The 14,636-nt window shown below is 37.9% G+C and overlaps 1 protein-coding gene across 1 annotated transcript in view; it reads right to left on the bottom strand.

The window, feature by feature from the left end:
* The window catches only part of LOC124474804 (glypican-6-like), a 77,203-nt gene extending 72,727 nt beyond the window's left edge, over window positions 1-4,476 (bottom strand). Inside the window, exon 1 of the mRNA XM_047031247.1 lies at window positions 3,962-4,476. Coding sequence (XP_046887203.1) covers window positions 3,962-4,121 — 160 coding nt within the window. The 5' untranslated portion in view covers window positions 4,122-4,476. The remainder of the gene's footprint in view (window positions 1-3,961) is intronic.
* Window positions 4,477-14,636: the final 10,160 nt, after the last annotated feature.

Here is a 14,636-nt window from a genome sequence, read left to right as displayed (position 1 = left end):
CCCCTTAGCTCCCCTTAGAACGCTGACAGTCTAGCCAGGCCCTCTTAAAAATACAAGGAAGAGTGGTTTCACCCGAGGCTCGAACCACCAGAGTGTCTGCTCTCTTTGCTAGTTGCTGGTGCCAGTTATAGAATTTCTAGGCACTTTAGGCAAAGCAGCTCTCTTTATCAATTAAGATGACACTATTAGTAACCACTGAGTCAATCTGGCATCTAAATATCAGCTTCAGTTATCTTTGTGTGACCCAAAAAAAGTTGAATCTGGCCTTTACTGCCCAAGAAGTCGTTTCAAATTCCCTCGAGAAGAATAGATATGATGACAATGTGCCAAGCACCAACCCTACCACCACAAAAGGCCCTCTTTCTTTTTCATTGACTGAAGTCTACCCGCCATTCCTTCAGGGTGTAGTTAATGTAACTATAAACTGGGTTATTAGTTTATAAGACTGTTTTGCTGTGGCCAAGAAAAAAACAATATTTCAAGGAGTGATTTTAAGTCTAGCTGTCTTGAAAGAAAAAAGAAGAAAAAAACATTATGTTCTATGTCTGCAGTGAATTAAACTTTTAGTTTTCAACCAATGTTTCATTTGGGAATACTGTGTCATGCACAGACTATGCCAAATATGAAACCCATTCGTTCACTCTCTCACAATCACTAGCCTTAAAGAAACACAGGGAACACAAGCATATAAAATAAAATATTTTAATATTTTAGGAGTACTACAATTCAAAAGGAGCTAAAAGAGACCTTTTCAGCTCGACGAGAGCACAAACCACTCAACTAAACAAGACCGATAAGGGCTTTCGATTGGGAGGGAAAACACATTACAGCTACATTTGGCTTAAATTCAAATTTGATTAAATGTTTTTCCTCCACTCTCCTAAACCTACACAAACAAAAAAAAATCTCCCCAGCATCTAGATGATCTGGCCAAAGCAGGCATTCTGTAAATAATTACCTTATGCAAATTGAGGCTTTCCTGCTATACACTTTTGCAGATTGAATGCCCTCAAGCATGTTTTGGCCAGAACTATCCCATTTACATGTTCTGGCATGTGCCAAAGGGATAAGTATTCAGAGAAGCTCAGATATGACGTGATGTATTTGTTCTGTAATTCTGTATGACGCGCTCCATGTGTTGCCTTTGCTAATAATGAGCTATAATTGAGTGCTTTCTCAATCCCATCTCCTGAGGGCTATAGCTAGTCTCCGGTGTATTTATGCAAAGGTTATTTGGAGACAATAAAAATCCAATTACACAATGAGGAAGGCTTTTCATGAATTCTAACAAGGATTTGATTTGATCACCTTTCAACATTCAGTAAAAGCAAAGTTCAAGCTGTGAGAAGTTCGTAAACATGTTCAAAACATGCCGGGGTGATATAGGCTAAGAGAATCAACGCCAGAATTTTGATTTCACAAAATAATTGCTCTCGGAAGTGCTATTCAAAGATGACTTTGTTTCTACGTCGTAAATAGCCATTGTCAATCCAAGAATGTTGACTATTAGTTAGAGCAGATGTCAGACACTTGTCATTTAGCTTTACAATGGCCACAAACAACTATGTGGTCTATGCCTTGCTACTCAATATCCACCACCGGTAACTTGGCAAAAGCTGTCGAACATGCCAACAAGTTAAAGTGTAAGGCTTTTCAGAAAACCATACTGAGGAAGGCTGCTTTGAGCTTGGTATGAATAACGGTGTCAGTCAATAGCACAGTGGAACATTGCAGAAGAGATCAGAAACTCAGGTTGCAATACAAGCCTCGGAAAATGTTCCGACCCTTTTCCTTCTTGGTAAAACATCAAAAATGAGGCAGAGAATACTGAATCAACATTGAATGTATCATTGGATGGATCCAGTCTATGTCGTAACAGATTTTCTGAGATTCTAAGACATGCCCACACTGAACAAAACAATCAATCCCATTCACTGACCGAGTAATGGTTCATACTCCAAAGGTCTGTCAAAGTAATGAATGTAAATACATGTGGTAATATGTGTTAATAGCATGGCTGTATAGAAAAATTGGCCTGACCGACATACATGCATGCATACATGGAAACACACACACACACACACCTTAGTTGTGATCAAAGTGTTTTCATACAGCTCTGACATTTAGGTCTATGCTGGCCGCGGTTTTTCATTACCCTAGGTGATTAGATGGGAGGCGGCCGGAGAGACAACAGATCTGTGGCTTTCAATCAGCTGATCTGCTGAGCCTACCAGCAGCTGGACCTCTTATTAAACAGCGGGCCTTCTCATTGCTCCTGCCAGATACACTCCAGCACCTGCCACTACAACAGGGAGACTGGAGGCGAAGTGGGGAACACTTTACTGAGTCAGACACACTGGGAATCATGCCACAATGGTTTTAGATGAGTTGGAGCACATTCTTGGCCAGACCCAACTGGTACTGAACCCCACCTAGATGTATATCATTGGATCAAGGTTATGTTTGTGTAGAGTGACATTTAGGTATACCTTTCTGAAACTATAAAAAAATGAGCCGTTATGGAAGCATGGTTTCAAAGAGCCTACACTATTTTAGGCCTAAATATAGGCATTCCTGTTATGGACTTCGTTGGACTTTGGAGGAGAGGATGGCATGTTATAATGCATCTAACGGTTAGTAACATTGTACTTCCACCAGTGTGACTATGCAAAGGGTAGGCATGTACTGACATCCAGACCAGAAATTCAGGAAATACACTGATCGAATACATGAACAGAAATATAAATATATCGGCTACATTAGATGGCCCTAGAGACATACTGTAATGCAGTATAAACTGAATTTAAAAGTGTTAGTTTGGTGAGGTGAAATATGGAAGGATTATCAGTAGCCTCTCATATTACTACTGTCCCCCATCAAAACCAGACGCTCAGGCTAATCTGCTTTCCTGGTTTCACCATAAATGTGATTACTACCATACAACAGATAATAGAACCCTTATCTATGCTGTGCGTGAGAGCGTGAATTAAAACTAAGCTTTTAACAGCCTTGAGCAGTTTTTTGAAAAATCCATACAAAATCCATTGGAAATGGACTTAGTGCGTAGAGCCCCCTACTGGTAAAGCTTGTCTCTGGAAAATTTAACATGGTTTGGGACACTTCTGAAGAAACACCAGTTGCACTCTACTCCTTTTGATAAAAGCAACAGGTATACCCACTGGAAAGGAACTTGCTTACATATAACTAACTAACGTATGTATGGTCACATATTGTTGTGTTCCTTGTTTTCTTTTTGTATAATAGTACTATTGTGCAATTTCTTTTCTTTTTTTTTTACAAATTTAGTTTGAACATTTCGTTCTAAATGTATTTTTGTTTCTCAAATAAGCTTAAAGTGACATTTAACTGCAGACACGTAACTGTTGCCTTTGACTTACTGTCTTGAAATATGACACACATTCAAGGAAGCAACAAGTTGTGCCATACATTTAGTCTGTGAAACTAGACCACAACATCATCTGTGGAATAAAACACAACCCACCTTTTGGTCTTCTCAATAAGAATGTGAAACATGGTAGCCTATGATAGTATCCTGAGGATAAAGCAATGCTTCAAATGTCCCTATTTATCAATCTAGTCAAATGAATAATTTATGTTTTATTAAAATTTTTATCGCTTTCTGAGGATACCAATGCAACTTGTTGACGGAATGTGTAGTTTCTAAAGCAATTATTGGTAGGTTTTGAACAAATTGTGTTTCTCTCAAATGTGTTGCTCTCTGTATTGCCGTCATGACAAAACACACAAATCAAAATAACATTTTAGAACATTTAATGACTAAAAACGACTGAATAAATGTATTATTGAACTTTGTTACACATCTACAGGTGAACTGGAGAAACCTCACGAGAAAACGGGGACATTTATTTGTGGTGTGGGCAAGAAAGAGCTTAGAACATCCACAATTAAAGAAACCAGGCAGAACAGATTCCTAACTCACCTGATATTTCTTGGTGGGGAACATTGACAAGACTGAACCCTTTCGCGGTGTATGCTTGTCTAACCTCACTGCAGCTCCGTGCTTTGCTATCACCTCCAAATGAAAAGGACAGCACGGAGAAGGTGCAAAAGACCACTTGCACCCCCCACATCGCACACATCAGTAATATATCCCGGTGAACGAATTTTGCGAGGAATGGTAGCCTGTCTGTTGGCTAATCCAAACGGCTGATCAATCCGCGACAAAAAGGAGTCTACGGCGATCCGTTGTATCTACTTTATTCCGCTGCAGAATGTCAAATGTTCATCAACCAAAAATCACACTTCACTTTATGTACATCCACCTCATAGCAAAAGCCTATCTTATCCTTCCCGACAGAACAAGAGCGCATAGAGTCCAACAGCCTGCTAAATCCGTAATAAGAAACGGCACCTTGTGCTCCCAGTTCATACAACTTCTCTCATGCACACAGGACCTCTGTATTTCTGTCAACGGGAGGAAACCAGAAATTCTGTGAAGACATCGTAGTCACCAAGTGAGAGAGCCAGGCAAAACACGGAGTGGAGTAGCCTGTGTACTTTATCAAGACACGCGCGCCGTCATCGGTTCACTGCATTTCACTACCATAATAAATTGCCAAAGGCAATGCTACTATTAGAGGATATGGACTATATTATAAAGAACTGTATGTCATGTTCATGTAACATAAGATGTGTTTTTTTTGCTGGTGTGATTATAAAACAGTTTTTACCGGTTTGGGTAATCAAGATCAATCAATAGGCCCATAGTCTACTTTTTTTGTTTACATCTGTAAGTAGCCTAACCTATTGTTACTTTAAACCCCTATCTAATTTGTAGTCTACCTGCCAGTAAGAAATTACCCCACTGATACTTAATGCACCTGATGTTGGAATGGTGTTTACCTCGCTGGTATATTAAATTCATTAGAGACCATCTAATCATACAGTAAAACTTGAAACAATTAAATAACTTGTTTCAAACATTGAAACACTAAAATTGTGGCAACTTTGAAAGTTAAATAAAAGGACAAAGCTGCAAAAGCGTTTTTACTCATGATTTGTAAATAAACTGAAGGGTATTTGGATGAAAATGTTGAAGAAAAATAACAACTAGAGTTACTGGGTGACTGATTTACTAGGTTAAGGTACAGGCATATCAACCGTTGCAATTATTTTGTCTTTTCTTTTTTATCACGCATCAGTCACCTGGACAGGCGACCAATGTGTGCGCATTTCTTGAAGAAAGAGCTGTGACAAGTTTCACTCAAATCTCACAAAGATCCAAATATTTGGATCTTTTGGTCTACACCAACTGCAAGCAGAGGGAAAATAAACTGGAGAAACACCTAATGCACTTGTGAAGAAGCGGGGGAGGTTTCAGTCAGGTCAGTATTACAAAACAACCTAGTCATCTTTGTAGAGATAATGTTTTGCAGACGGGTCACACACCTTGTTTAACACTAAAAAGGACGTTAAGGCATAAGCCTATAGGCTGTGTTGTGTTGTTAAAGTTGTTATTATTATTGTGTCCACCTTTGAGATCGACAACCCAGAGATTGAAACATCCCGTTAACAATGTCATAGTAAATCTAGAACATATTTTTGTTATGAAAGTCGGTGCGCCGTTTATCATTACCCACACCTACTTCAATGCCTGAGCGAGCGAGGTTCACGGCCCACATCGGCATGAGGATACTTTACATTTAGTATTTTTTTATATACGTTAAGTCATTTAGCAGACGCTCTTATCCAGAGCGACTTAAAGTAAGTACAGGACACGTCATTTAGCACTACCGGAATCGAACCGGCAACCTTTTGAGTCCGATTCCCTAACCGCTCAGACTCCCCATTAAGTTTACCTCAGGCAGAGCTAGAGATCTCGGGACTGTAGGTTAACGTCGAACCACGCCGACGACGCAACTGAAAAGATGCCAGCTGAGCAATTAATCTCTTGTTTATGAGGAAGAGAGATCGTGGCCAAAAGATGATCCCTTCCTGGATCAATATCTTACCATGCGAAGTCAGCACGGGGTTCATGACTCATGAACTCCACCAGAGATACGACTGAGCGCAGTTTTTCATGTGAGTCCTCCTTTTCAATTTCCATAGGGACATGAACTGCAGGTCTTCATGACACTGTAAACAGCTTGCAATGTTTTTGTAGACGCTGGCAACATTTGCGAAACCTACAGTGCATCTTATGTTGGTGAAATCTTAAACCAAAACCCTGGCCAAGATTTATATTTTATAATATGTCTTTGTTTTACGTTAACATAACAGAAAATTCAAATCAGTAGGCCTAATTATGGAGGTTGGTAGAGTAATTACATGCAAATATAGGCTACTCTATATCCCAGCTGGTAAAGAAGCCATTCAGTTTTCCTAGGTTACTCTTGCCTTTGAAATATTTCAGGAACAGCGATAAAAGAGAGGAGAAACAGGGGACATGTTGGCAGAGGTGTAGCTCTTTGAAGATCATTTATTGCTAATTGCCCAAAGACTGTTTACTTGTACATCTATTAGAACCCATTTTGTAAGAAATGTTAATCACATTTTAAAACTCTAGCAAAATACACGAAGTACAGCTGATGTGATAGACATTTTTATGATGGTGTTGTTAATGTATTTTGAAACATGTTGGATGTTGAAATCATTGCTTATTTGAAGTTGCATGGCATGCAATGTCACAGTGTTTGATGGTTAGGCAGGAAGGTCACTTAGCTCACATTAGCAACGCCAGCTACTGTATGAATAATTTATAATTTATTCATAATTCATGGGTGTTTAAGACAATATGTGAAATAATCAAGAAAAAAGTGAACATCTTAATCTTTTCCAGATGGACAGCAATTGTTTCATTTTAATTCAAACGGATTTCAGCTGAAAAGGTTCAAGACTATTTATGCTGCAATTTTTTTTAAGTATGTTGGTATATAAGTGTAGAATTCTAGATTGTGTCCTAAACTGTCTACTGTGTGTGTAGGCTATATGAACTGTCGGCACTATCCATTCTCATAACTATTCTTCAGAGAAACATTTTACAGTATCATAAATTGACATTAATAGCTCCACCATTGTCTGTAGAAATAGAATGGCAGTTACTTCTTTTGAATTACTGTACATCCTAGCGTCTTTTATGGAACAAGGAAGGGGGATGTTAATATTGACACCTTGTTCAAATGTGAAGTTGCTACATCCACTTAACTCCAGAGTCCCCTAATGCAGTGCTCAAGTATTGCAATGTTGTTTTATTGTAGCTCATGTCAGCATAAGCTAAAGTGTAACTCACTGGTCTTGCTAAACAGTTTTTATTGGTTAATGCAGATTAAGTTCCTCCTCAACAGCTGTTGGCAATACTTTGCTCATATTTGAAAAGAAACATGCCACAATGTTTTCTGGCATAACTGAATTATAATCCAATGTGATATGGGGGGTAAGGGAATTGAAAACTCCAACACATTTTATGACCAATTCTCAGTGTTGCTTGGCACACTATATAATTCATAAGGGTATCATGAATATGCAAATATAGAGTTGTGCTTAAATGCACTCCTGTGCTATACTTTAAGAGGCACTGAAATATTCAGAACCTAAAACATGTGAGAATACAAAATAGCTGAAGAGGTGCTCTCTAATTATTGAACAAAGTGCTGAAGTTCAAGATGATCAGATAATGCAACAGAGAACTCCTTTGCTCTGTGTGACATGCCACACCTTGCTGGCCCTCATTAGATGGTTCAGTATCACAGCACACTTGACTGAATGAAAGTCTATTTGGATCATACTTACATAATTGCATTGTCAATAACTGTCAATCAACCCATGTCCTACACTACAATAACTTGGCAAGGAACAAAAAGCCATAAACAACTCAACTTTGGAGCATAGATCAAAACCACTCAATGTTTTGTTGTTAACAGCAACCTTTGTCCAAATATAATTGGCCTATTCTCAAGTACAGTCAAAGACAAACTTCATTCTTAGACAAGAGGCTTCCTTACAAAGATCAATTATCTCTTGTATTATTAGATCTCAGCGTTCCATGCAGCACAGTAATGTTCGTGATGATGAAAAGGATCTGTCCACCTTCTAAAAAACAACTAATGAACGGACAAGGCTCATTAAAATTGCATGATGCTGTAAGTGAATCTATGGAATATTCTCCATGACAGAGTGGGACTTTGTTTCCTATGATCTTTGAAGAGTTTTTGCACAACATCCCTTTGGTAAACTGGTAATTAGCTGTCTGATTTGTGAAAAGTAACATGGATAAACAGTACCATCAAGTAATAGGTAACAAGCAATTAACTCTACAATATTAGGTCATTCCTGTTCTGTTAATTTTTGATTTGTTTAGTTTAAAACACCTACAGTACCTGTATTTATTGTTCAGTACTTTGTGTTGAGAGTTTAAGTGATTAGATGTAATTACCTTTCTCTTCCAGTCATCACAGTTGCAGCTCAAGTCAGTGTTACTGTAGAAGCACAAAGTGGGTTTTTCATGTTATCAAAATGTATTTATGTTTTAACATCCTTGTCTAAACCATCAGTAATCTAGGTCATTCTGGCAGATGAAGGAACACATTATTTAGCATTAGCTCTGTAATGTTTAAAACTGTTGTTTCCTCTTAAACCCAGAGTAACTATCCATCATATGCTGCTCACCGGAGGCAAGATCAGAGCCATTGAGTTTGTGCTCCAAGGTACAATTAAAAATGAAAAGTGATTCAAAAGTAAGACAGGCTTATCCTCTTTACTTTGAATCAATATTTGCAGAGGGGCCTCCATGACTTGAGGGCAGACTCGTCCTCAAGGCACACCATCACAATCACCTCCTGTACCTTACAATTTACCATGGATCTAAGTATGGTACGCCCTTAGCTGCCCCAACATTGCTGAACATACTAAATCACCCTGACTTCTTGTTTCATAGTATGCTTCAGTTCATAACACAACACACCACCACACTGTCAGAATGAGTATGAGTCATGAGACGGTCTCCCCTGTCTCCTAGAAAAACTTTCACTGGCAAACAAAAAATGTAAGTCAGTAAGTAAGTACATTTTATTTATTAAGCACACTCTAACACAACAAGATTGGCCTAGGTGCCGAACAAAAGCACAAAAAAAGACACCTTAAAATCCATTGTAAAAACAAAATACAAACAGTCAATTATAGTAAAATAAGGAACAATACAACTCAAGAGGTAGTGGGAAATGCTAGTGCATATAAGTGTGTTATAAGTTTGGATTTAAAAACTGACAATGACGGAGCCTGCCTGATAATGAATGGTCATCAAGCTGTGTGGAAGCCTGATAATGACTGGTCATGCCTTCAAGTGAATATTCAGTCATGGGAGACAAATTAAGGTTTTAGATGGAAAGAAGTTTATGTTGTCAACCTGTACTGGACTGTCCATTTATAGTTTCATTAATTGTATTGTGTCTACTGTATATTTAGTCATGCAGTAATGGTGGTTAACAGAACTAGAACAACGAGCAAACTTAGCCAAACAGAAACAAATAGACACTGTGATTTCCATTACAAAGAACCAGTATTGGCTGATGTTTCATTGTAAAGACCTACAATCAATAAGCAGCACATTGACGTAAATGTTAAATCACAGTATGCTGCTCTCCTTAAACATTTCCATATCAGCTGGAAAAGGTCACGTCAGCCTTCTATCGATCCATGTTTATAGGCTAGGTTTGCAATAAACGTGAATGGATTTCTAAACATTTCTAAACAGACCTTAATAAAGAACAACAACAGATCTTTGAACAATGATCATCCCTTCGTTGCTTATATTTACCGATTAATATAATGCTTCCTATCTAGGCAGCAAATACGTTTTTTCTACGTTAATGTCAGGTCATCCCTTTTGAGTGTTTAACTAGGCAGTCTCTACCTTGGTCTGTTTCCTACAGTAACTAATCACATTTTGCTCTGATCTTCCTTTTCGTCTTCATAATTTATACAAATGATTGCAGAATGAGCCATTTTAACACAACTCATAAATAATTCAAAATGGTTTCAGGTGGTTGTTTTCCTGGGATGAACATTTTTTTTGAGCTAATTAATGATGTCTTTAGGCATGTTAATTAGGATTTTGAATTCTAAATAGACTGACAAGTTAAAGGGAGAGAGTTGGCAATGAAGGTCTTTATAAGGGGAGAACATGATATAACTCAAGCAGAACAGTTGTGTTTTAATGCACATAATGTTATTACCTCCTAAAATACTAGACAATGAATCAACGTTTGTTGACTAGTTGATTAGTGGTCAAGAAACTGATTTCTGTAAGAAACACACAAAAGGGTCAATGTTTCAGTTTCAAACACTAGATTGTTCTCTTAATAAAGCAAACAAATGTAACATCATTATAAACATAGTGTCATTCTAAACATTAATATTCATTAAACTAACAAGAATATGCATGAAGGTGGCAATTCATTATTTTATCACACACAAGCATCATACATCTGTAGCGAAACATTGAGTTTATGGAATAGTAAACATGATTGTTGTATTTTCAGTGAGACTCATCTTATAAATATTCCAATTAGTGGTGTCGAAACATGCTCATCTTTAACAAAACAAACATGGCCAATCACTTTGGCTGCCCGCTGAGAGATTAAACTAATATCAAGACAACATATGCAGCGTCCGTGTAAAATAAATCTATCAGGTCATTTGCTAAAACCACTTAATAGGCCCCCCACATAGGCCTTTGACCTTTTTCTCCAAAGCACGGCATCAATATTCACTGAGGATGCACAACGCAGGGCTCTGTTGTTTGTCGAGGTGACACAAAGATGTTTTTATTCTCCCTCTGGAGCAACATTGACTCATTAACAATGTTCTACAGGAGCCATATCCTGGCCTAGTACCGATTTGTGGAAATGGATGTGCATATCCATTCTCTTTGTATTCTTTTTTAAATTTTATTTTCCATTCTGCAAAGAAGTTAGGTCTTACATCTTCTCATAAATAGTGGAACAATAGTTCTTTCCTCGTCTTTCAGCTACTCCTACTGTTTCGTAACGACATTGGAGCGATGCTGTGATTCAACACTGACGCTCTCTCTCCCATCTGCTCTGATAGCCCAGTTAGAAGGCTGTGTGGCCACAAGTGTCAACATTGGCATTGCCATTTTTCCTTCAGGTTTACAGTAGCCATGCAGACATATTCATTCACCATGAGATGACAATTTCACTGGGGAGGAGGTAGAAGACATTCTTACGCAGCATGAATATTGTACACAGCTGTCTTAGAGCTTAACTGGAATTATTCATCATGAAATATGTTTTTCCTTCTGTACAATTATTTATGTGTTTTAATAATGAATGGAGGGAAAGTTAGCAGGGCCAGAATAACGAAACATACTTTCAGTCACAGGTGTCAATTGCATTGGGTTTTCTACAGCTGCAGTTTGTTATGTATTTTCAACAGAACTGTGATTCATGGTTACATATGATCAGCAATGATTTGATTTGGTGAGGGAACAGGTCATAAACATCTTGCATGATTGATGTAATGGTTGGACCTTGGTGAAAACTAGTAGGTTATTGTTAATATAAAAATGTTCACAAGGTAGACCTGCATTAGGTTTTTACATCCCAGAATATCACCCTTTGAGCAAATATTTTTATACTTTAGCTTCAAGTGTGGGAGACTGAGTGATTAACAGCGGTGATGAATGATGACATTGTAGAAGCCATTCTTCACTCTCTGAGTGTGCACCATGCTGAATGCCAAGGCGGCATGTCCTGCCTGATAACTGTTAACACTGAGATTGAAAGGGTGAAACAGCAATCGGTGTCTCTGCAGCTGTGAAGATGAGGTGATGCAAACTTAAAAAAACGAGGACCTGTGTGGACCCTTTCATTGTAGTTTCCTTACATGACCGACAGCGTTCAGCAGGTCTAAAATGAAAGAATATGCACACATTAATGTATTCATACTGTAATGCAGATCAAGGAAAGCTTACAATATGCTTCCTCAGATAGGAAAAAAGTTAAATTGAATTGTCTGAATATATTATTAAAATTTGTTGTTGCTTCTGCAAATGGGAACTGCTAATATTGAGATGTATCGAATATTTAAATGTGTACAATCTATAAAAACGTGTTTAGGTGTCGATAATGATTGAAAATAAAGCAACCACTGGGATCCCACATCTAAAATTTAAAACCTGCCAAATCTGAGGCATTTAAAATGTTAGAAATTATTTATTTCACTGCTGATATAGCATGGGTGCATGACTCTAATATTATATTTGGTAGGAAGAAACCCGGAATAAAATGTTCAATGAACATTTCCATAGGAAATGACTTACAGTACTTCAGAGGTCTGCAGTTAAATACATTATGTATTTACAGTGAAGTGAGTGTTTGAAAAACGGGTACCCTGTGGGAGATGAGGTTCTGTAGAAGAGAGAGCACAGAATTTGCGAGCACAGGAGGTTTTCAAACCAAACACCACCATCTTGTTCTCTTGGATCTGTGGCATGCTCTCTTCATTGGTCAAAAAGGTACGATGGCTGTATAGTTTACCTGGCTTCTCTCCCAGTCTCCATTCAGCCCCACCTGAAAGGTTTCATTTTCTCAGTGACCTTTCTAACAGGAAGAGGGGACAGGGGGAACCGCTCTCCATGAATACAAATGAACAATGAGAGTTCTTAGTAGCACATGGCTACAAAGAGGAAATTAGCCATTTATGGCAATGGTCATTGAAAATAGATGGCAGGACATCAATTGTTTATTTATTAGTAACAATAACTGGAAGATCCTAGTGATTAATTTCACATATACTGTTCATTGTTCACAATTATGGTGAATTAAGATTTCTGGTTAATTTGAATGATTAAGACCTGTAGTCAAATGTAATAAACATGAGATGATTCCTTTCAAAATGTACATATGAAAAGGAATCAATATTCATCATATCTTATTATTAATCAATGGTCAAGGCACAATGTCTATAAAATCAAGTCCAGAAATGTGGTTTTACAAGTTTTACATAGTTGCAATTCCAGATAAAGGTCAGGTGTAGAGAAAGAGGCGAAGTTTTTATATACAGAGAACACGGAGAAAGGCTCAGTTGGCATATTAGGTGCCCTGTGCTGCTGCCCAAGTGATATCTGGAAGCGTAACTGGGGGTAAATTGGAGCACTTAGCTCAGTTGGAGAGCAGACAGCAGGAAAACCTAATATTGATAAGACTGTTTTTCCCTTTCTCACACCTCAGAGAAAAGTTAACAGCATGAGTTATTTGAGTGGGAAGACAGAGTAAACAAGTATTGTTGTGAAAATATCACCCCACTTAGGTCAGAAACAGTCACCCATTTATTTAAATTGCATAATGTTTCATGATGAACACTATTTTGTAATTGTTCAAATTTAATTCACATTTATTTGTGGTAGGAGGGAGATGAGAGAGTGGGAATTACTGGAATTCTAAAACTGAACATACAGTATTTTCATGACCTCAACGCTGTTGCTATGGCAAATACTACCAATGAATCAAGGAATGACCCCTCTACTGGATGATGGGTGGATGAATCCCTATGCTGTCATTAATAAAACCCAGGGATTTAACCTTGCTTTCCTGGCCAACATCCAGCCTGGCTTAACACCAGCTACAGGGTCAGGAACCTCCTGCTTTGACCAACAGCTTGCCGTAATTTGTCATGTTGGAACCCCTTCCCCCAACTGTAAGAATATGAATCCAGGATTATCCCTACTATACACTAGTCTCACTGCATCAATAACTTGACAGTGGACCCATTGTTTCTTTTGGATGGATTGTTTCTTTATAGATGATGGTAGATGTACATCAAATTTTATCAGACAGAAATAATTTTAATAGGGGACTGAATGCCACAGCTTCTATATATTTGATTATATATAAATATATATATAAATTCAGTTGCGCTCAAGGCAGACACTCACAAAACAGTGCACTTAAGCTTATGGAAAACATATTAACACCTTGTCATAGTTAATCACATTGCCTGCTGTAGCAAGTAATAATGGATTTCTTAGATTCATTATCGACTTATCTTCGGAGTGCTTCTATTCAAACTTTCTGGAGAAGCCCAAAAAGCCATTCATCTGCTGTTGTTAAAAAGCTCTGCCTTGGCCATTAAAAGAGAAAGCATCACTTTGAACAGAATATAGTTAAAAAAGCATTAGGCCCATCTGCCAGACGCAGTTTCTGTATGTCAGTGATTTTAAAGACTTTTTCCACAGCTGTCTTACCTAAATGTACCATATTATTGAAAATGTAACTGTATGTGTTTTCACTTTTACAGTATGAGGATCAATATGACAAACACGTTCAGTACCAGGCTTTCTACCACCTCATCCACAGGTTCCAGAAGACTGAAAATACTAGACTGGTTCATGATGTTGTTCTGATACGAGTTGGTACAAACAACAAGACTCTTTTAGATTAAGTATCTAATGATACCTGGGACCAGCAACATGACTCACAAGGCAGATAACACCTTTACTCTCAGTCCAGTCACCACACTTACACAAAACATGAATTTTTATTGGTGGAAATAAAATTATTTTTATTGGTGGAAATAAAATTATTTTTTCACACAGCGGGCTTTGTGCTTTCCCTTCAGCGAAGAAAACTTACCATTCA

Source organism: Hypomesus transpacificus, chromosome 12, assembly GCF_021917145.1.
Source record: "Hypomesus transpacificus isolate Combined female chromosome 12, fHypTra1, whole genome shotgun sequence".
NCBI lineage: Eukaryota > Metazoa > Chordata > Actinopteri > Osmeriformes > Osmeridae > Hypomesus > Hypomesus transpacificus.
This window is presented reverse-complemented; position numbering and strand designations above follow the sequence as displayed.